Source organism: Aedes albopictus, chromosome 3, assembly GCF_035046485.1.
Source record: "Aedes albopictus strain Foshan chromosome 3, AalbF5, whole genome shotgun sequence".
Lineage (NCBI taxonomy): Eukaryota > Metazoa > Arthropoda > Insecta > Diptera > Culicidae > Aedes > Aedes albopictus.
In genome coordinates, this window is record NC_085138.1 from 279224962 (window position 1) to 279249439 (window position 24478).

Here is a 24478-nt window from a genome sequence, read left to right on the forward strand (position 1 = left end):
GATTCTGCCACTTGAACTTTCAACGACAGTCTTCCTCGTCGTCCATATCGGAACGTTGTGCTACAAAACCAGAATGGACCAAATTTCAACTGGCTGACTGACTGACTGACTGGTGCCTTTCGGAAAGTCTGGACTGGGTAGAATGAATGAGTTCCAAACCACGGATGGTGACGAAGGCGATGATGACGATGACAATGACGCTGATGGAAAAAAGTAACAGGAACTTTTTTTGTTCCCGCTCGATGGTGATATCGAAATGAAATTGAACTTTTTTTTCGTGTTAGCCAAGGTGCTCTTTGGCTTTTATGTGAGTGGTTTTAGTTTTTTCTCTCTGCGGAAAACTCAAAAAGTTGTTCAATTTTGTTCTGCAGCCCTTCTGGTTTAGCGGCCTGGTGGTGGTTGCATCAACAAAAGCAGCCAGTTTGTACGAGCATATTATTTTGCTGGTCCTTAGGGCGTGGGATGGAAATAGGAAAAAGTGGCATCAGTTACTATCTCCAATTTTGCCATCCAAGCGATAGAAACTTATTCTGGACCATTTTGTTGGTGTCACTGCCGTATTCACCAGGGCTGCATATCCTGCACCAAATGGTACCCGTGTCGGAAGAAACTGTTATTCTAGTGTTATTGAAAACTTTAATTCCTATGACAAACCAACACCGTTGGGTGGAGTGATTTTTTTACCGAAAAAGTTTTAATCCTTCAGTTGAACATGTCATATCATGTTGTCGTGAATCATGATGTTGGTGGACATTATTGGTGAACTCCAGCACGAATGATTACGTTGAACACTGAGTTCTCTAACTTCTCTTAAAGTTTCGTGTTTAAGATATCTGTGCTGATGAGTAAAGAACTAGCTTTAAGTAAAAATTCACAATAATAAAATATTTTATGAGAAGCCAGTTGAAGTATAGCCACACAAATAAAATATTATTTTGAACTTTTAGTGGCTACGCAGTCTTTATTCTTAAACCGGGTTTATTGTCTACCCAACGTTTCGGCATTTAGGGATGCCGAAACGTTGGGTAGACAATAAACCCGTTTTAAGAATAAAGACTGCGTAGCCACTAAAAGTTCAAAGTTAAGAATTTCAGTCGATCCTTGCAAGTAATAAAATATTATTATTTATGTTTGTTTTTTCATTGAGGAACTCAACCGTCGAAATGTATAAATATATCCGGTAGTCCACTTCTATTAGAGTTTGATTTTTGCTATTTGGTAGTTACAAAGTTGATATGTTTCTAAAATACGTAATATTGCTTGCACTGTTTAATGTTATTATCACTACTATTTATTCTGACTTTAGTTTACTAATCAAGTATGTATTTATTTACTTACAAGTAGATTCTATCAAATAGTAAAAAGATAGCAATTATACTAAGAAATCACATTGTCAAATCCTCTGTCACCATTAGCGACCGCGAAAAAAATCCATTCTAGCGTAACCAGTATAATGCTAGTGCGCTCGTATGTCACTCCGTTTGGTGGCATTTTGGTCACACTTTGTCACACCGCATAATGTTGCACCGGTAATTCACACCGCACCGGATAGCATCCAGTCAACCAACATAACGCAACGCAGGCAGTGCCACCATTTAAAACCACATCAGAACCAGCAGCATCCCGGTACGGTGGCTGCCCAATTCATTTGCAGAGCTTTTAGCCCGAAGCAATCGTTCATTTCTGCGGATTTACTACCGTGCAAATACCTACGTTGACCAACCTTGGAAGTGATTTAAGCGGAAGCTCGGTAAAGACTGGGTATTTCGCGTAATTCAGATCCCATTGAGATCCATTAGCTTTTGCCCTGCAACTCCTGTCCATATATCCGTGTGACACCAGCCGGACTGTGAGCAACTTTGGGGTAGATCAGATAACCAACCCTGGTGGAAATTTGGGAGAGAAAGTTTGCTTCTGCAAACCTGAGTGTCTGTTTTTTTTTCTACACGGAGAAATCAAACTACCTATTTTTTGGGTCGATTTTACTCAAAGGTGAGTATATCGAATAAACTAGTTACCCAAAATTAGGTTGTTTTCCCTCTTTCCCCCACCGATGTTGTCAAAAACAAACAGAGATGCATCTACCCAATGGGGGTCCTTGAGCCCAATAAGCCAATTTTGAGTTTTGGGGTCTTGGGTTGAATTTACCTACTCTTAAGTATATTTTTTTGCTGGAGGTAAAGGCAATTTACCTAGTGTGAGTTTGAGCTTGAGCTTGAGCTTGAGCTTGATTGACCGCCCGCAGTTGCAACTCCAGTATCGCCAGATCAACTACACTCACACAAGGAACCAATGAGATAGCTGCTTGGGACTAACAGGCATCTTCAGTGTGTGAGCGTTGGTGGTCTTGTATTTATAGGCGACAATGGCGCCTGCTGCGTCAGGATGCAGGTCAATGGGGAAGGGGAGGGAAGTAATGATTGCAATCGCTTGCCCACATCAGGCCGTTGAATCCTCTGCGCCTGCACAAGGTCATGCGGATGTTGGTGTGTTGGTGGGAAATGTTTATTTTTGGCACATGGATCATGCATTGGTGCAAGGGTGCCAGGAGAGTAAAGCGTTAGATTGTGTGAAGATTACTGTGAAGCGGCACAGTCCGCTTGGTTGCATAACTTGCAGGCGTTATATGATAGATTGACACTGTGCTGTGATGAAAGTTGGAAGGAAGGGAAACGGCTTTTTTTTTCAATCCGTTTCTGGTTCTAGCTATCGCTACGAACATACGAATATACATGAGATGTATATGTAGGAGAGAGAGAGTGAGAGAGAAAGTAGATAGAAAGATATTGTCGGGCCGCCACCAAACTGGACTTCGCACAATCAAGTCGCGACGCGACCCAACTCGCGACGTTTTTTAATCATGCCAAAAGTAGTGCGCATCCTTCCCGTTGTTGTCAGCAACACAGCGCACTAGATGCGAAACAGTTGCGACACCTGTGGACCAAGAAAATGGCAATTTTTGATTGAATGTCGGTCTTGATTCCAACCGGATAGACAATACAAAGTAGGAGGAAAGGGACGAGCCAGGGATTGAACCCAGGACCTTCTGCATATCAATCAGAAGCGGTAGCCACTAGACCACCAAGCTAAATTGCCTAGGGCTAAAAATCTCGTTAATACAGATAAAAAAAAACTCAATTTTGGGTAGTATGGCGGTTCCGTGTAGAGGAGTGGCTCACAGCGGCATCTGATTCCCATGTTAGGGGCGGCTGATCGACATCCGAGTGCAAGAGAAGCTCAACTGTGCACTATGGTACTACGGTAAGTAGGGCGTTGATGTCTGGCCTTGCGAGGCAGCGGTAAAAAAAAACCTTGCAACGGAAAATCACAAACAGAATAAAACGAACCGAAAACAACGGCAACGACCCCAGCGAACAAAATGGACTTGAAATCAAAAACTCGGCTACAGCACCGTAGCGCTGCAGGAGGTATGTTGGGCAGGATCCATGTTGCGAATGTTTAGAGGTAATCATACTATCTACCAGAGCTGCGGCAACATACGCGAGCTGGGAACAGCTTTTATAGTGATAAGCGATATACAGAGCCGCGTGATCGGTTGATGTCCGATCGACGAAAAAATTTGCAGGTTGAGTATCGAAGGTCGATTCTTCAACTTCAGCAAAAGCACGGTGCATAGCCCACACTGTGGAAGCACTGATGATTACAAGGACGCATTCTACGTGCAGCTCGAACGCGAGTATGACCGCTGCTCAAGCCACGACGTCTAGATCATCATAGGAGACCTAAACGCTCAGATAGGCCAGGAGGAGGAATTCAGACCGACGATTGGAAAGGACAGCGCCCACCAACTGACGAACGAAAACAGCTTACGACTCATTGATTTCACCGCCTCCAAAATATGACCATATATAGGTAGCACCTTTTACCAACACCGCTTCCCTTATCGGTACACCTGGAGATTACTACAGTAAGCAGACGGCATTGCAAATCGACCACGTTATGATTGACTGACGGCACTTCGCCGGCATTCGTTTTTGGAAAAGAAGAGCGCAACTCGGGCGGCAATTCTGCAGCAAGGAACCCGGAATAACGTGGAACATTACAAACAGGACCGGAAACAGCGGACCCGTCTCTTTCGAGAGAAAAAACGCCCTCAGGAAGAAACGGAGTGCGAGGAAATGGAACTACTGTGCCGTTTTCAAGAAACACGAAAGCTCTATCAGAAGCTCAACACATCATGCAATGACTTCGTGCCGCAAGTCGAAATATGCAGGGACGGGGGCTTTACGATGGACGGACGTGAGGCGGTCGAAAAATGGACGCCGATAAGACCGGTGGTTCTCTACGGGCACGAGACCTGGATTATGTTCAAGGAGGACATGCAAGCACTCCAAGTGTTCGAGCGTCGGGTGCTTAGACAGAAGCGGAAGCAGCAAACCCGTCTCTTCCAGGAGAAAAAGCGCCGCCTGGAAGAAGCGGAGTGCGAAGAAATGGAACTGCTATGCCGTTCACAGGAAACACGCAAGTTCTACCAGAAGCTCAACGCATCCCGCAAAGGCTACGTGCCGCAAGCCGAAATCTGCAGGGATAAGGACGGGAGCCTCCTGACGGACAAACGTGAGGTGATCGAAAAGTGGAAGCTGCATTTCGATGAGCACCTGAATGGCGAAGAGAATGTAGGCATGGAGGACCAAGGCAGCGGATGAAATGACTATGTTGGTGCAGCAGAGGACGGGAACGAGCCAACTCCCACGCTGAGGGAAGTTAAAGATGCCATCCACCAGCTCAAACATCACAAAGCGGCTGGTAAGGACGGTATCGCAGCAGAACTCATCAAGATGGGCCCGGAAAAGTTGGCCACCTGTCTGCACCATTTAGTAGTCAAAATCTGGGAAACCGAACAGCTACCGGAGGAGTGGAAGGAAGGGATAATCTGTCCCATCCACAAGAAAGGCGACAAGTTAATGTTTGAGAACTTTCGAGCGATCACCATTTTGAATGCCGCCTACAAAGTGCTATCCCAGATCATCTTCCGTCGTCTTTCACCTAAAGTAAATGAGTTTGTGGGAAGTTACCAAGCCGGTTTCATCGACGGCCAGTCGACAACGGACCAGATCTTCACCGTGCGGCAAATCCTCCAGAAATGCCGTGAATACCAGGTCCCAACGCACCACCTGTTCATCGACTTCAAAGCGGCATACGACAGTATCGACCGCACAGAGCTATGGAAAATTATGAACAAGAACAGCTTTCCCGGGAAGCTGACTAGACTGATAAGAGCAACGATGGACGGTGTGCAGAACAGCGTAAGGATTTCGGGTGAACTATCCAGTTCATTTGAATCTCGACGGGGACTACGACAAGGTGATGGACTTTCCTGCCTACTATTCAACATCGCCCTGGAAGGTGTTATGCGACGAGCCGGGCTCAACAGCCGAGGTACGATCTTCACGAAATCCAGCCAATTTGTCTGTTTTGCGGATGACATGGATATTATTGCTAAAACATTTGGAACGCCCGCCTGAAACGTGAAGCAGCAAAGGTCGGACTGGTGGTGAATGCGACTAAGACAAAGTACATGCTGGTAGGTGGGACTGAGCGAGACAGGACAAGCCTTGGCAGCAATATTACGATAGACGGGGATACTTTCGAGGTGGTAGAAGAATTCGTCTACCTCGGTTCCTTGCTAACGGCTGACAATAACGTGAGCCGTGAAATACGAAGGCGCATCATCAGTTTAAGTCGTGTCTACTATGGGCTCCAGAAGAAACTGCGGTCAAAAAAGATTCACCCCCGCACCAAATGTACCATGTACAAGACGTTAATAAGACCGGTGGTTCTCTACGGACACGAGACATGAACCATGCTCGAGGAGGACCTGCAAGCACTCGAAGTTTTCGAGCGACGGGTGCTAAGGACGATCTTCGACGGCGTGCAGGAGAACGGTGTGTGGCGGAGAAGGATGAACCACGAGCTCGCTGCACTTTACGGCGAACCCATCATCCAGAAAGTGACCAAAGCCGGAAGGATACGATGGGCAAGAATGCCGAACAACAACCCTGCAAAGTTGGTGTCCATCCGGTTGGTACAAGAAGGCGTGGAGCGCAGAGAGCACGATGGGCGAACCAGGTGGAGCGTGATCTGGCGAGTGTTGGGCGTGACCGACGTTGGAGAGCTGCAGATGCAAATCGAGTATTATGGCGGCAAATTGTTGATTCAGTATTATCATGAATTTGATGTTAAGCATCCACAAGAGATCCGGACGGTACAAGAAGATCTGAAGGGCTTCGAGCAAGGTGGGCGGACTAGGGGTTGTGTGCTAGTAGTAAACTCAAATATAAATGCCCAAATCAACTGTTTCCAGGCAACTTCCACCGGGGGAACACCAATTATATTGCTACACAGCAGTTCCTGGCAAACAAATTGCCACAAAAATCGATTATTTTAACTATTCAATGAATGTAAACACTCAGAAGAGTCCACTATAGGCATCGTCGGCGGCGAGGCAGATGACATGGATATCAAATGGGGATTCACTATATTCGCCAAGATATTTGTAAATAATTCTATAGTGGACCCCGGTGGAGTCCATTATAGGCAAATTTAGCTTGAAAATGGCTTGAAGAGCCATTTTCAAGCTAAAATCTATCGTAGTCGAATCCAAAAAGTGACATTATAGGCAACGTCAATGCATACTTTCAAATGCGTGTTTCACTGGAATAATAATTCAATGTTGTATGTTTGACGGTCTTAATACAAAAAGGGGGACATGAAAATTGTTGTAAAATTTCACTTTCGAACAATCCATTGAGGTAACATTGCTAAAAAGTCGCAGAAGTAAATTTCAACGGCTCAGGGGGTCCACTACTAGCACCCACACCCTAGGTGGATCTGGCGAGCGCGTTGGAGATTGTCACCCATGAACCGTATATTATGGAGAAATATTGCTGATTAACCCAAGTAAGATGTTGCGGTCAATACCCAGACCCAGACAGGCTCGTTGAACGTACACTACGCTGTCGTGCTGCACCAAGCCATACATCTTAGGAGGATTAAGGGTTATCTTGAATTCGATAAACATTCGAACCATCAGGAAAGTAGAATTCATTAAAGTCTCTACATTTAAGTAACGTAACATACATGAAAACTGACTGTATTCATAGCAACATAAATGTTCAGGCAACGGTTTCGAAAACATCAGTTCTGCGAAAAAGTCGTCAATCGAAAAGGTCATTAGGCCAAATAGGTCATGAGGCCGAATAGGTCTTTTAATCGACTAGGTCATTGGGCCGAATAAGCCATTAGATCGAATAGATTATTAGGATGAAGATCATAAGGTTGAATAGGTCATTAGGCCGAATATGTCGATAGGCTGAATATGTCACAAGTCCGAAGAGGTCATAAGGCCTAATTGGTCATTAGGTCGAATAGACCATAAGGCAGAATATGTCATTAAGCCGAATAGGTCAATCATCCGAACTAGTCATTAGGCCCTATAGATAATTAAAACGAGCAGGTCATTAGGCCGAATTGGTCATTAGGCTGAATAAGCTATAAGGCCGAACAGATGATAAAGTCGAATGTGTCAATAGGTCGAATTGGCCATTAGGCCGAAACGGTCATTAGGCCGAAAATATCATCAGGCCGAATAGGACATTGGGCCGAATAGGACATTAGGCCGAATAGGTCATTATGCCGAGAAGGTCATAAGGCCGCAAAGATCATTAAGCCGAATGAATAGATCATGCTTCGTACCAATGTGCTAAGCGCCAGAATTAATTGCCAAGAAAATATTATGTCTGACTGCTTACGACTGTAATTGACGAGTATTCCTTAGAAGAAGGTGAAAAACACGCCGAAATGTAGGACAGTAGATGCAAAAGGCATTTTAGCTGCTTCATATAGACTGAAAGAGCCGAATACAAGAAATAAATAATTCGCAATTTATCCGCATAGGTGGAGCCACCATCTAAATTTTTAGTTTTATTTCCTAGAGACTTTGCGTCATTGGCAAAGTTGTTCTTTTTGACCAAATAAACAAATCTTTCTTGGACGTCAAAATTCCACAGTCTCATGTTTTGGAGTTATTGTAAAAATAAATTTCAAAAGTAAAAAATCAGATTTTTGGACTTATTTTGTTTTTTATGAGAAACCATGTAAATTTAAAATATTTTCTGATGCAGATGCCTCAAATAATAACTTCCGGACAAAATATTATCAATAAAAATTGAAGAAAAAATTAATAATCGAAAAAAAGGAGCAAATGTCAACTTATAATGTCTGACAAAGCGCAAAAATCCCAACGTCAAATTTTCAGCAAATACTCATTGTTTTTAGGCAAACATTTTGTCAAAAAAAACTTGAGAGGTATATTTTGGTGTTTTTGAGATATTTTATCTTTTGTAATAGTATTAGCAAAGGTAATACCATTGTCTAACTTATGGCCATGACACTATTGAGAAATGGTTCCTTCGAGAAAGTTGTTTGTTCTGACAAACTAACTAACTCTTTCGTAGACGTCAAAATTCCATGGTCAAAATTTCAGGTTGCGATTTTTTGCGCTTTGTTAGATATGATAACTTAAAAACTACACCATTTTTTTCTTTTTTTTTCTTTTTTTCCTCAATTTTTAATGTTAATAATCCACCAACTTCTATCCGAAAGTTATTGTTTGACTCATCCGCATCACAAAGTATTTTAAATTCACATGGTTTTTCGTGAAACACCAAAATAAGCTCAAAAAACTTTTCCAATGAAATTTATTTTTAAAATAACTCTTAAAAAGTAAGCTGTGGAATTTTGACGTCTAAGAAAGAGTTGTTTATTTTGTCAAAATGAAAAACTTTGTCGAAGACGCAAAGTCTCTAGTATGTAGAACTTAAAAGTTAGATGGTTGGACAACCTATGGGGATAAGTTGCGAACTACTAGTTTCTTGACAGTATAAGCTCCTGATCATAACAAAAAACTTTGTCGAAGACACCATGTGCCTGAAATGCTTCTCTTTCGGAGTAATTAATTTTGTCCCGCTAGATTGCGATCCTGGCTTTTAGTGCATTGATCTGATACTCTGCCTAATGACCTATTTGACCTATTCGACCTAATGACCTGTACGGCCTACCCAAGTAACATTGTATAGTCATATAGACTAGGAAAGGATCTTAGAATCATCATAAAACCAAAATAATAATTCTGGAGCAACATTTGAAAAGGGCATACAAGCATTGGTAAACAATGACATCAAACGTCGCTCCTGAGCCCCCATCAGCTTATTCACAAAAACTAAGACCGTTATCAGATAGAGCAAACATCGATCTTTCGGAAAACGGTGTTCATTTGCGTGAGTGGGCTGCTGTTAGGCCCTGCGGAGCGTTTTCGAAAAAAGACACAAGACCTCTTGGGCCCTTTTCAAATGTTGCTCCAGAATTATTCAGTTTTATGACGGTTCTCAAAACCTCTACAAGCATAATTGGCCATCAAAATGTTATTTGGGTAATGATTTATCCTGCCAAATTACCTATTCGGCCCAACTGATTTCGGCCTAATGACCTGTCTAATGGCCTAATATACACATATTTTTTTTTTTCAGGGGGAGCGACATTAGTTTTGCCAAGTCGAAAAAAGACGAAAACACCGCAAAATTTTTGCGGGTTTTCATGTCTTTTTTCGGTTTTCTTTGGAGATATTTCGGCTTGGCAAAACTAGTGTCGCCCCTCCTGATTTTTTTTAATTCTCTTGACTGAAGCATTTCGATCACTCTGACTGCATACACACACTATTATCGAAGTTCTTAGATCAATCAAAATAGAATTGTTCTATAACTTTAGTTAATTGTAACATTAACCAAATTAGGTAAAAATTGACTGGCTGCCCGTAGTTGCTACTGCAGTATCGTCAGACCAGCTTCACACACATACACAAGGAAGTAAAGAGATAGCTGCTTGGGACCCTCAGGCATCTTCAGTGTGTGAGTATTGATGATCCTCTATTTTTAGACGAAATGGCGCTTGCTACGTCAGGTTGCAGATCAATGTGGGGATGAGGAGAGAAATGATTATTGCAATTGCTTGTTGCCAACAGGCCGTTTACTCCTCAGCGCCTCCACAAGGTCATGCAGATGTCGGAGTGTTGTTAGGAAATGTTTATTTTTGGCATAGGGGTTCACGCATTGGTACGTGGATGCCAGGCGTTAAGTGATAGATTGTGTGAAGATTACTGTGAAACGGCACAGTTTCCTTGGTTGCATAACTTTTAGGCGGTATATGATAGATTTACACTGTGCTGTGAAAGTTGGAAGGAAGGGAGTGGCCTTTTTTAATCCGTTTCTTGCTCTAGCGATGGCTACGGACATGAGATGTGTATGTAGAGAAGAGAGTATAGAGGGATTGAACCCAGGACTTTCTGCATTTAAATCAGAAGCGGTATGAGCAGGGCCAGATCTAAGGGGGGCCGTGGGGGGGCCCTCATAAATTATTTTTGGTTCCTAAATTTTGCTACTCATCGCAATTGTACCTGCGAGGGTCCTCCACATCGCTTGGGCCCCGGGCCCCCACAATCCTTAATCCGGGCCTGCCTATGAGAATTTAAGTTCACATATTCTCTCAAACTCAAACATGCTGTGTTTGAGAGAACTTTCCATTAAAATCATTGCGAAATCAGTGTGAATACTTCCTTTATATCCTCAACCGGATAACGGGTCAGCAATGCGGGAAAATTTTCCTACCCCCCAGAGGTGAAGTGTGAATATAATAAACTTCCTCTTAATTTACCCTCTGGTTATCGCTCATTTATGCAATACTCTAACGACTTCCAGTGCAGTGTGAACGAGGGCGAGCGGAACCAACATCGTCACCGAGCAGAGTAGAGAAGCGGTTCTACCTACCCACAAAGCGTTCCATTCTATGGCATCATCGTTGTCCTAGTTGAAACGATCGGATGCACTGCACACACATTCCCGCATGCAGCGCACTTTTATGCTCATCGGTAGTGTTGTCCTCTATCGTTGCTGCTGCATCAAGCTTCTCGCCACGTGAACGAACACAATTGCGCAGTTCTTGAATGGGTTCTAGTCTAGATAACGCTTGGCTGTACGAGGATTGTGTGTGTCGACGTTGGCTGGTAAGGTTAAAGCCAATCCATTCGGCTGATGGAACCAAAGTTTACCTAGCAGCGTGCACTAGAAGGTGCACCGATACGAACCCTGGCGAAGGTGAGTGCAATCATGCAAGTCAGGTCCCGGGCTCGCCAATATAAAAGCGGTACCGCTTTATCGTAAGAACTTAGCCTGAAGAGTGTGGCGGTCGGTATGTACCTACCTTCCAAGCAATTCAATCTGAGGCGAAGCTTTTGACTTGTATCGAATAAAATATGCATGGCTTAAACTGAAACTGATGAAATCAAATAGCTATCTTGAGAGTCAGCGAGCAACTGCAGTGAATTTCTCACGGTCTAATTCACAAGGATTGAACAGCTGAATTTATAATTTGACGTTTATATCAATTTTCTATAAGAGAAGTTTTATGCTGCGAGATTCTTACGATGCCTTTTTGTGAGGCTAGAGATGATGATACACTAACAATTGCAAGTGCAGTCAGAAGTAGAATCCTCAAATAGTATAACCTTCTTAACACCTCATAGCTTTTTAAACCCTATGATGTGAATCATTCCGTTAGATCTATCCAAGAATTAAAAACAAATGCAATTCCTTGGTCGGTTTAAACACAGACAAAAGACTATTTTCATCGTTTCCATTTTTCTCGATTTTTTTTTGTTGAGCTGTTGTTACCAGGTATTAAGCCTGTGGCAATTCTTCGGTGGACATACATACATTCTGAATACACCATACCAGTGTAGTAGGCAGCCGAAGAAAAGACCACCGGCTTTATCAGCAACAGGATTCCCCCGAACCGATGAGAAGAGTATCGAAATGGAATTTATACTGAGACGTTCCATATGGCCTGCCAGGAAAATCTAACCCAGGAGGCAACAGCGAGGTCATTCCGGGCAGGACAGTACATGTGGGAGGCGCAATGTGTTGCATCTTGTGCTTCAGCTTCAGCCGGTCGGGTAAGCAAGTAGAAAACACGAAGGAGGTAAAACGAAATGGCCTCCGGACCAGAGATGGGCAAAACAGTTCTTTCAAGGGAACCATTCTCAACTGAACAGTTCCTCAGAAAGTACTAGTTCTTTTGAGCCGTTCTTCCGTTCAGTAGTTTTTAGGGTTGTTTTGTGAACCGATCTTTGACGTTGGTACGTTGCCGTATTTTTTTACGTCATATGTTGCCAGCAGCAGTCAAAACAAATCCAACTCCGCCAAAATATATAGGACTAGCTGTCCCGGCAAACTTTGTCTTGCCAAGCCGTGGTGGTTTGACAACTGTTGGGGTCATTGCAGCACGGCACTCTAGGATCGGTTTTTTTGCGATCGTGTTGATTTTCTTCCCAGTTCATAAAAATCAGGTTTTTATCAATTTTCTTACTTTTTTAGATGATTTTCACAACTTTTACTGCTTATAAACACAGCCACCATGAATACGAATCCAACCATGCAAGAATCATCCTGATCGGTTCAGCCGTTTCTGAGTTTTGTTGCCTCAAAGGAACTTCAAACTCATTTTTATATATATAGATTTGCCATACTATTGACACATTATTTATCAACTGCTGTCTTTCGATCGGCTGCTTGTGTCATCGAAGCACTCTTTTACAAAAAGATTGCAAAATTCGCTCTCTCAGAACCCAATATTCGTTCATCGGAAAAACTGAATGAAAAGTTTGGTAGGATCTTAATTTTCTCGGTTTTTTAGAGAACGGAGAACTACCGTTCTTTTATAACGAACGACCGTTCATTCATTCTTTCCTAAGAACTAGTTCTTCTGAACCGTTCGCGAACGGTTCGCCCATCTCTACTCCGGACATCCAGGATCACATTGGCTAATGGTTAGAGCTCAAATTGAATGGAATGGTCTCGGAAATCGGGACCGAGAGGGCCGTTCCAACCAAGCGACCGACAATGGCGGAGAAAGGAGAATAGTGATGATAATAGCAATAACGTTGGGTTTCGAGCGGGTGAGGTATGGTCGTCGTCTTGTGCCGGGCTTCGGATTGAGTGCGACAAAGAATATATTCTGAACGGAGATACGATGAGCTCGGAAGCAAACGTAATGAAAGATTTTGTCGCTTTAATGGGCCAAAAATCGTCCATAAAGTGCATGTAGATTAATGAGGTTTATGTATAGCAAAATTTTATCAGAACATTAGCGTTCCATTAAGGATAAAATGGAAAAGAGTGGATGATATACGATGATTAAGGGCTTTCAATGATGACGTTCTGCCACTTGCTCTTCTAGGCGTAGCGCCCCAATTGATACTGATACAACACTAGATGTCAACTTCGTTCCGACTGGAACTTGACCTGCATTTCTTTAAATTATTGTTCCTTGAACTCTCCTACAATTATTAATTGAAGGCCCTTTTTTATCTGATATTGCTTTATTCATAATGCATGTTAAGGTCAAACTCGTGCAATTTACATACACTCAATAATAACCTAATTATTATACTTACAAATAGTCAAAAAAGTGTTTTCGTTATAATTCTTACCTGAAAGTGAAAGAAAAGGAAAAATGGATTATGTATCGTTTCATTAAATCACTTTTATTATATATACAAAAAATAAGAATACCAGACAGAATGCTATACAAAATGCAACAATGAACACTTTTTCTTCGATTTCTTTTACATCATCTTCTTGTTTTTTCTTTCCTTTCTCGTACACCGAAGTGTACTGAAAAACTATATTCCTTTCGTGGCGAACCAACACAATTGTGCTGTTGAGCAATAACAGGTTTGACAGATGAAAAATTGTTTATTCTTAGTTTTATGAGACATAAACTGTTTTAGTAATCGAACTATTACTTACTCTTGTATGTGTGCAAACAAAATTTAGATTTTGTTGCATGTTAGATATACCACAATAGGTTGAACAAAATGTGGACAAAAACCGTAAAAGATGGAAAAGTTTTATCTTTAGCATGTTTTTTAATTTCGATTTATCTAAGTATAGTCAAAACTTGAAATCAAAAGATAAGAAATAGTTCTACCATGTGAAGGGCAACAATTGTTGTTTGGAAATCTAAGAGGTCTGAATAGCTAAAGTTGAGCTACACCCAATTATTTTTTTTTGCACGGATCTGGTTTTTGCTATAATTCAGTCAACTTTCATGCGATTCTCATGAAATTTTGTACACACGTGATTAGTACTATCCGTATACAAAATTTCATGAAAATCGGTTAATAATAGTCTGAGTTATAGCAAAAACAAGACCTGTGCAAAAAAAAGAATCGGGTGTATTTGTAAGGAGATTTCACTTTTATATGCTCCGTCCCGAAAAGGATATGTTCACTCAAAAAAACGAATTTTCGATAGAAGGCTCGGAGAGTTGAGTCACATATACCTATCAACTCAGTTCGACGAACTGAGATTATATCTGTATGTGTGTGTATGTATGTTGTGTATGTATGTATGTTGTGTATGTATGTCTGTTTACAACACAGGTCACTCACTTTTAAGGCACTTCTCGTTTGCCAACTTTACGGCTTATACCACGAATCGAACCAGAATTTGATCGGACTGTTTGCTATTGAAAATGGTTCGAATCGGTCAAGGCGTTCCGGAGTTATGTCCATTTTAGTGATTCGGACCAGCACCGGTAAACTGGTCATATATGAAACTGAATTTTGTAAATTTTAGCATGGTTAACGAATTTTATTTGGAAATCAGAAAACCACGATTTAGACCAAAAAACCAAGATGGCGGCCCACGATTCGAAGAGGTGGCTGTTTTAAGGTATGGAAGGGTCTTAAGCTATGCAATATAGGTATACATATTTGGTATGGATAAGATGTCCGGAATCCAGAAGTGGAGACCAGAATATTCAAGATGGCGAACCAAAATTTAGGATGATGGCTGTTTTAAGCAGTTTTAACGAGTTTTGGGCTATGTAATCACGCAGTATAGGGATAATTTGGTATTGGGAAGATGTCCAGGCTTCGGAGTAAAAAAAAATGACGACGTTAATATCCAAGATGGCAGCCCAAAATTCAACATGGCGACTCTTTCAAGTAATTTTAGGCAAGGATGTTTTACGATCACTTGGTAATACTTTGACTGACTCAGCTCAGAAGGCCAATATTAAAAATATATGTTCGGCAAATTTGTATATCAGTGTTTTTCCTGTAAGTTTCACCAAAAACGCCACATTACAACTCTACTATTGATCGCGTGAAAGTTTTAGTTAGTACCACCTAGTAGGTGAAACTAGCGCTCTCACACCGTATTTAAATATGAGAGTTAGGATATGGCGTCCTTGGCGATGCATGTAGGAAAACACTAATCTACAAGTTTGCAGTACATCGCATTTCAATATTAGGCTTCTGAATAGAGTTATAGATCAATGAGTCGAACGATTGCCAGGTGATCGAAAACATCCTAGATTTTAGGCTCTGATACCATGTAATGTTCCAAGATTAACACTTAATTTTTAAATAACTTTAAATTTTAAATAAATCTCCCTACTCTACCAAAAACCACCATGAGGGTAATCTAAATAAGCAATGACCAATGCTTCGTTTAATTTATAAGACCTAAGGTACTCTGTGTAGTCCATTGAGAATGTAATTGAATAGGATCTTGCAAACATACATCAACAGCATTGGCTCAATATTTTATTGTACCAATCGATGAAATCGAAAAAAAAACTTGGAATTCTGCGCGTCGGTTTCATACGAGCAAACTTATGGTGCCTGCGATAATGTTGAAGAATATTAAAGAATATCAAAGAAAACAGTAGCTAACTAACCCACATGATTGCGTCTACCATGAAAAGGATTTTTATAATTGTAATTTTTATTAACGTCACACAAACTTATCGGTTAAACCATTATTTAGGTCAAGGAATCAAAAACAAAAAAAAAACGGATAAAAGTGCGAAATTCATCAACATGCTACTTGAGTTTGATTGAGATGGTTTCTCAAAGGCACGAGATATGCATCATCACCACCAGATGGATTAATTAGGATTTGTTGGCGTAACGCCATAAATGGGGCAAAACCTGCTTCTAAGCTTCTTCTAAGGCCGTTCATCACAGCCGTCGTGGTCCTGCTGTCGAGTCTGTAGTTGAGGTCCTCCAGCCTGCCTTCACAGACAAGTATATACAACTTCAAGCCCTCTTCCTGCCTGATCGCCATTCCGTTTCCAGACTGTGTTCTACCACGGGCACTTCCTCTCGTTAACAGTCATCGTATAGTGGTTCAATATTTAGCAACGGTTCACCTTCAAACAACTATTCAAGTTTATCATAGCTCAGTCCGGGACGTCCGACATCAAGTAGTATGAAAGCCCCGGATCCACCTAGCTCAGTCGCGCCTTCTGGTTCTATGACGACCGATTACCCGCCGCCATTAACTCGTTCCTGCCATCCAAGTCGTCCCGGCCCTGAGTCTAGTGCTGGTGATGGGGTCTTCCAAGCTGCCATCGAAGGCATGTATAGTATTCGTAGCAATAATCCTTGTCCTGATGTATATTATCACCTCCTAGGTCCGCATCACGCGAGGACGATACAATATAGCCCGCTTCAAACGCTCTCGTGTATTATCAAATAATTGGTGGTATTACAGCTCTGTCGCCGAATATCAGCTGGCCCTTAGCGACGGGTGCTACGATGCTTACGCTTTCACCGAGACCTGGCTGAACGATTCTAGCCAGCTGTTTGACGATTCGTTTTCTGTATATCAGCAAGACCGATGACCCTTGAACAGCAACAAGATCGCCGGTGGCGGTGTTTTATTGGCAGTGCTCTCCAGATTCAAATCCCGTTTGGTAAGTCCCCCGAACTGTTCTTCGGTTGAGCAATTATGGGTCGCCATTTCAACCGAAGGTGCGACCATTTTTGTTTGCGTCGTTTTATCCCTCCCGATCGAATCAACGATGCAGGTGTGATTGAGACTCATATCAATTCACTCTACTGGGTGGTGTCGCAAATGGAGCCTAAGGACAATGTTGTCATTCTCGGCGATTTCAACTTGAGCTCGATTGCTTGGCAGTGTAGTTCTGTTGTTTTTTTCTTTCCGTGTACTACTCGCTCTTCGATGGGCCAAACATCGCGTGAGCTTCTTGACGCTTATAGCACCTCAACGATAGTCTCTATAACGCCCATCTAAGTCGATTACAAAGCCGGCTGAAAACTAAGCCCAGGAGCTTTTGGCGTCACGTCAACGAACAACGGAAAGAATCTGGTTTGCCGTCCACGATTACTGATGGATTCCATGAAGCTGATACTACCACCGCTTTAGTCGACATGTTCCGTTCTAAATTCAGCAGCGTCTTCGTTAATGAGCAACTTGACCCGCAACAGCTGGAGTGCAGTTTGCTATCACCAACGATGGCGTAATTGCCGCCGGTAAAGATTTGAAGTCCTCTACCGGATGTGGTCCGGATGGCATCCCTTCACTCGTTATTAAACGTTGTTTGAGCTCCCTTGCCGTGCCGCTGATAACCGTTTTCAACCTTTGGGTTCGTTCAAATATTACGTAACGCTAATGGGGGAGGGAGGGGGTCTAGCGCTGTGTTACGCCTCATACAAAATTTCAAAACTTCCCATACAAAATTTGTTACGTGGGGGAGGGAGGGGGTCTAAAATAGCCAATATTTGCGTTACGTAATATTTGAATGAACCCTTTCCCTGGGATCGGTGTTTTCCCCAATTGCTGGTAGCAGTCACACGTTTTTCCCGTTTTTAAGAAAGGCTGTAGTAAAAGAACTGTGGCAAAATACAGAGGTATTGCTTTTTTGTGCGCCACGTCGAAGTTGCTGGAATTGATCGTTTTAAACAAGTTAGTCCAAGGTTACGCACATTATATATCTGAGGATCAGCACGGATTCATTCCAAAACGATCGACCTCCGACCTGACGTGCTTTACGTCGTACCTGATACGCCAGTTTCAAAGCGGTCATCAAGTTGACGCCATCTATACTGACCTTTCTACCTTCGCTTTGGCAAAAATTGACAAACTTGGCATGAGCAACAACCTCGTCATCTGGCTTCGACCCTATCTGACCGGTCGCAGTATGTCTGTGAAAATTGGTGACTACATCTCTTCACCGTTCACGGTATGGTCCGGCGTTCCCCAGGGCAGTCATCTACGATCGTTTCTATTCCTGCTGTATATGAATGATGTCAACTACATTCTCAAATGCTTGAAGCTTTCATATGCTGACGACCTGAAGCTGTATTTCGTGATCAAGCAACGTGAAGACGCAGTGTTTCTGCAACGACAGCTAGAAGCTTTTGCCGTATGGTGTGCTTTAAATCGGATGTCACTAAATGTGTCGGAATGCTAGGAGTTCTGCTTGACTCGAAACTGACATTCGAAGACCACGTCGCCTATGTCGTGGCGAAAGCATCGTCGTAACTTGGTTTCCTCATTCGCTTTGCCAAAATGTTCAAGGACATCTACTGCCTGAAGACGCTATATTGGTCAATTGTGCGGCCCATCCTGGAGTACTTGGCAGGCAGTCGTCTGGGCCTCTTATTACGACAACGATATTCAACGCATCGAAAGAGTTCAGCGAAAATTCATTCGTTTTGCGCTACGTCATCTCAGATGGAGGAATCCTCTTATATTGCCAAGCTACGAGACACGCTATGTCTAAACCAGCAGATTATAAAAATTGAATGTACATCGGGTTTCTTTCCACCAAATATTAATATTCATGCTATATTTTCATTTGCAGAAGGTTTCAAAATATTCTATCGGTGAAATTTTTTTCATACATTTTTTATAGGAGATGAATTGGCCGATAATGTGAATTTCATGCAAATTTGTATGAAAAACAGATAAAAAGATGAAGAAATCAAAATTTCCCCGATGAAATATTTTAAAAGTTTCTGCATAAATTCTGATATTCTGTGGAAAAAAACCCGATGTACATACAATTTTTATAATGTGCTAGTTCAGACATAGCGTGCAAGAGTCGCTGTCAGCTTATCAATTTGGAAACTCATAGTGCAAGACGCAATGTGGCCATAGTCAGCTTTATTGGCGATCTCCTGCAAGGTAACACCGATTGTCACACTCTGCTTGGAATGCTACATATCAACACTCGTCAACGTAGTCTGAGATCTCATCCGTTCATCACCCTTCCGTCAGCAAGCACCAACTACAGCACTCAGAGCCTATTCGTGATATATATCATTTGTTTAATACTTGTTATTTTGTATTCTATTTTAATGTATCACGTGAGGTCAATAAGCGTAGCTTTAAGTGTGTTTATTTGTTAATTTTTAGCTAAATTTTTGCATTTGCGTTACTTGTGTCATTGGGGTGAAAATTTTGCCTGCTGACTTTATATGTATAAATGAATAAATAAATGTGAACACTTCTACAGTTATTAACTGAGCTGCCTATATTCGCATAGTCGACATAAGCACCACTGTCGTTTTCAACATTTTTTTTGAAGTTTTAGCAATGTATAATTTGAAGGAGATATTTATATGCTTTATTTATGCACAAAAACGATTTCAGTTTCTTTATTTACAACTGTAAATTTCCTCGCTACAATAACAGTGCAAGATTCATTGAACTACAAGTTAAACAAGGACATTTTCTGTAAGAAGATAATTGATACACGTGCAGGCAATATATCTTTATCAATTTTTTTAGAAAACTATCACTATGTTACCCGCGAGGTGAAAAGGCGTTAAACAGGAAAGAATAGGACTGTGCTGTAAATGTGACTTAATACGAGCTCCAAAAGATTCAAAGAAAATCTTCAAAAAAAAAATGTTGATTGATTACAAAAGTAGTAAACAACATAACACAGCGTTTATTTTATTTTTCTCATTCATCAACCAATGTTAATCAATAAATCGCTTATAATTCCGGTCCATTCAGAGCAACTCAACAGAGAACAGCGGGACAATAGAATTACGCGAACAATTGCAAATGCAAATGAAGCAGATAAAACAAGCAATAAACTGATATCTCCAGTTCATCGTTCATTCAACGACAACCTTCCCGTCAGTCTCCAATGCAATGCTGTCCTTGCGACCATGAGCAGGAAAAAATATCATCCCCGCCAGCAGGATAACGTATAAAATGGCTCAATCCGCTACTGGCCCCTGGTTTGCTGACTGCTTGCCCACAGTCCATCCTGTGAAAGTTGAACACATTCACAAAGTCACTTGAGAGCATCCTGTGGTGCCAACTATGCACTGTGGAGCGTGGGACAAAATGGTCTCACTCCAGCTAATGAATGTATGCGTTGGACTTTGCTTGACACAGTTGATGCAGTTCACCTCCCGCTCCCCTAATCCGAACAACAAGTGAATTCACTCGTGTCCTGATTCGCAATTTCACGTCCTCCAAACCGGACCCACACATCCTACCTTCAGCGCACGGACGCACGCACGCACACACACAGGCGAAACCGTTGCCGTTCGACGCTTGGTTAGCCTTTTGGCGTTTGAAAATTACCATTTTCTCGCTACCAGAGCGAACATAGAATACTGGATGGCAAGCAGGCAGGCATATTGCCAAAAAAACGGGAATGCAAGCAAACAGAACCGGAGACACGATACATTTATGTATGAGCTACTAAACCGAATTTGGAACAAAAGTTCATGTCATACCCTATAAATATTGCATGAGGTTCAGGACCTGTGTCATATGCTGCGGGTTGTTTTTGTGCATGGTTGGGCTGTTTTTTTTTTCTTTGGAACCGAGGGCTGAAGGTGATAAAGTGTTGCCAAACAGGTTTAGGTGTGATAAAAAAAAAGGTTGTCCTACAAACATACATTCATGAATCCAGAGCTGGTTTCAAACTCTTAAATAAAAACATACAGACAGGGGGTGGCCAAAATGTTTGGGATAGGCATCTTTCCTTCTCTCACAAAAAAATTCAACAAGCTGTAACTTCTCATAGAGTGCATCAAAAATGCACAAATTTTGTCTGTTTGTCGAGCTATCATATGTGCATCATTGGTACAAATTTGAGTTCAATAGGTAGAACACTATTTTTTGACAACCAATTTATAAACTGTCATATCTCAGAAACCAGTCAACCGAATCGAATGGAATTTTGAACGTTCAGTTGTTTAGCTTTTGTAGGCGCCATGATTCTTCGGCTTAGTGGAAGACTACCCATGATCATAAATGGCATGATTCTGGGACATTTCGAATTGACATTTCGATAACTGAACATTTGATGCAACGGTCAAAGACGTTATTTTGAACTTATATGTTTGTTATCAACAAATAATGACTATTTTACAAATTAAATGTGGGCCGAATATTGAGGACATTTTTTTCACTACATATGTACCCAAATCTTGGCTCATTAGTAAAGTGACGTTAAAAACATCGATAAAGTGACGTCAACAACATTTCTTGCGTATGAACCAGAAAGAACGAACAGGAAGAAAGATTTTGTGTGCGGTGACTGTAAAAATAGACCACAATAATTGGGTTGCGTTGTTTTCGTTACTAAATTAAGAAATACACGGTGTTCAATAAGTTCGGATACACCATATAACTTGAATTAATTTCACATCTGTAATCCAGATTTTCAAAGTAAATGTATTTATTGAAAGGTCATATAACACTGATTAAATACAGCATATGGTTTTCAATAACGTCTTTTTCTACTTTTTTTATAAGCCTTAGATGTACCTAAAGTTTGTCAGCTCCGGCACGCTGGAATAATTTTCGAAAAGTTGCTCATGCTACAGAAGTCTAAAACGTTGACTTTTGAGTTTACATCTCACTATACTAAATTAAAATAACTAAATTATTAGGCAAAAATTTGACACTGCTATTTCAGTGATGATATGGCGATAAATTTGCAAGTTCAGTAAGAATGTGCTTATATCTATGAAAAAGGCATAAATACATTATATAAAGCCAATTTTGGTCAAAATTTGCCACAATAGGAATATAATCAAGTTTTGGAAAAGATAATCATAGATTGAACTGAGATTTGACGCAGCCTTGCTTTTCTTCAAAACAAAAATCATTAAAACAGGTATACACCAAAACCTCCATTTAGGTAATGAGTCGGGACTGCCTAAATAGAATTTTTACCTAAATGGATTCATTACCTAAATGGATTCAGTCTATTACCTAAATGGAGTACAAGGTTGAAAATAAGTTCAAGAAGGGAGATTGACTAGGAGATTTAAAGGGGGTCATGCGGAGTTTCAGAGGACTTTCAAGTGAGTCTCAGGAAAGGAGGGGCTTTAGGGGTATTTTCGGGGGTTTTGGAGGGTCTCAGGTCAGACTTGTCATTCAAATGACTAGAAGGGCACGAAACACGAAAAAACCCTGCAAAATTCCGCCAGACTGAAAAATTGTTGAATGTCGGGTCAAAGTCGAGTCAATTTTTATCGTATGTTGGGCCACTGTTGGACCAACATCGAACAACTGTTGGGTCTATATTGGGTTTGCCGGCCAAAATGAAAACAGGTCAATGATAGGTTGATGTCGGGTTTGACGTCATCAAAGATGACCAATGACAATCAAATTCCATTTAGGTAACGTTACCTAAATGGAGGAACCTTAATAGATTTTACCTAAATGGAGGTTTGAGTGTAGCGTCAATTTTAGCAATTTTAAGGATCAAGAAAAAGTGACTCCGTACTTCACCCAATCTGAATCTTATAAATTATTTCGTATGGTCTAATGCTGAGGACAACAACCTAATGCTGAGGACAACAACCTAATTTGATTTAACTTAACACCATTACTTAATGAAAACTAGACGAAATACCACTGAAAGACCTGCGTGCCGGCCGAAAGGAACTTGAGATACATTTACAATTATTACGAAAAGATAAAGGACAGTTTATTTTAAAACATATACTGTATTTGATCAGTATTATGTGAGCTTTCAATAAATACATTGACTTTAAAAATCTGAATTACAGATGGAAAATAAATTTAATTTGATTGTGTATCCGAACTTATTGAACACCATGTAACTGTATTTTAGGTGATTTATTTTTAGTTTTGTTAAAATTAGGTTCCGAAAATGTAATTTGAAAGTAAGATTGGTGAACAAACAGTGATAAGGCTGATACAAATTTAATTTTGACTTTTTGTCTCCCCCCCCCCCCCTTCAAAAAATTATGGCGGGATTTACCATTTTCAGGGGGCAGATAAAAAATATTTATCAAAATATCGGATCTTGCTAAAAACTATTTAACAAATCCGATGAGTTTTCAATATTTTTCAGATTAAATGCTGTTTTATTTTTATCTCCCCCTCGACCAGCCAAGAAGTTGTGGGGCAAAAAGAGTAATAAATATTTGTAACGGCCTAATACTGCAGCAGAAATATTGAAACATGAGAGACTAATTGGTTCTAGCGCTCGGAAAGCAATAAGCCAACGTTTATCCACTAAAATTGTCAAAATTGTCAAAATGGCTTACCTATTAGGCCAAGGTATGGTACATATACCCAGTGGCGTAACCAGAAATTGTCTCAGGGAGGGGTTTTCAACGGTCAATGATACCTTTTTTGATTAGACATTTACATTTTGTAAAATGTAATGAGCAATTGTATTCGTAGTTTGAAAATAGCGGCGCAGCCGAAAATTTTTTTCGTCGCAAAGCGCTTTATACTGAAAATTTGTTCCACAAATTTTGGCTCTGGGGGGGGTTTTAACCCTAAAACCCCCCCCGTGGCTACGCCAGTGCATATACCCTATTAAGTGTTAAATTTAAAATGTGTCTGGATAGTTTTTTTTTAATTATTATTAGGCTGCATAAGATGCTATATTGCGTCGCAATAGTGCACACCGTACATCGCATAAGATATCGCTTCAAGTCATATAGCATTAGTATTGCACCGCCAATACACGTGTAGCGCCTCTTCTTTTGTACGCATAAGGCACTTCTGCTGAATCTTATGTTATATCGCATACCATGTTACCGCATAAAAGTACGTATAAAAAGGACATAATAGTTATTTATGTAACGAGTTGCAAAAAGTTGATTTTTGGTGTATTGGGTTTCTCATCAATGTTTAGACTACTGTGATAATTAGAGAATCCACTAAATCATCATTTCCCAGCGACATTTCACACTATTCAAACTTATTTTGTTTACCTGTTGGGCTTCCGACGCCACTGTCACGTTTTCAATCGAACTTGTGTACGCTAGCCGCTGCGAAGTCGTGTGCGAAATTCGACTGTGATAATAATGAATTCGGGCCGAGTCTAAATGGGTGCAAATGTCGCAATAATAAACTTAACCCTAATTTGGGTAAATGGATTTTCGAATCCAATGGAATGGATGATCGAACTTTAAAGTGTATTCCAGTTCCAACATCAAATATTAATTGGTATTGGGTATTCCTATTACCAAAGTGTCCAAATTGTAGGCTACGGATAGCGAAATTCCACAAACACTAGATTCGAACTTTTGCCCCAGTGGTGGGGCAAGAGTTCGAATAAGACACAC

At 41.1% G+C, this 24478-nt stretch overlaps 2 protein-coding genes across 9 annotated transcripts in view; one reads left to right on the forward strand and one right to left on the reverse strand.

Annotated features, from left to right (window-relative positions):
• The window catches only part of LOC109420362 (protein Fe65 homolog), a 408519-nt gene that overhangs the window by 144023 nt on the left and 240018 nt on the right, over nucleotides 1–24478 (reverse strand). The gene's annotated exons all lie outside the window — the stretch shown is intronic.
• LOC134290750 (uncharacterized) lies at nucleotides 16764–18360 on the forward strand. The gene is made up of 3 exons (XM_062857943.1): nucleotides 16764–16839; nucleotides 17375–17532; nucleotides 17893–18360. Exons 1-3 carry the CDS (start codon nucleotides 16764–16766, stop codon nucleotides 18358–18360), a joined length of 702 nt encoding a protein of 233 aa, XP_062713927.1.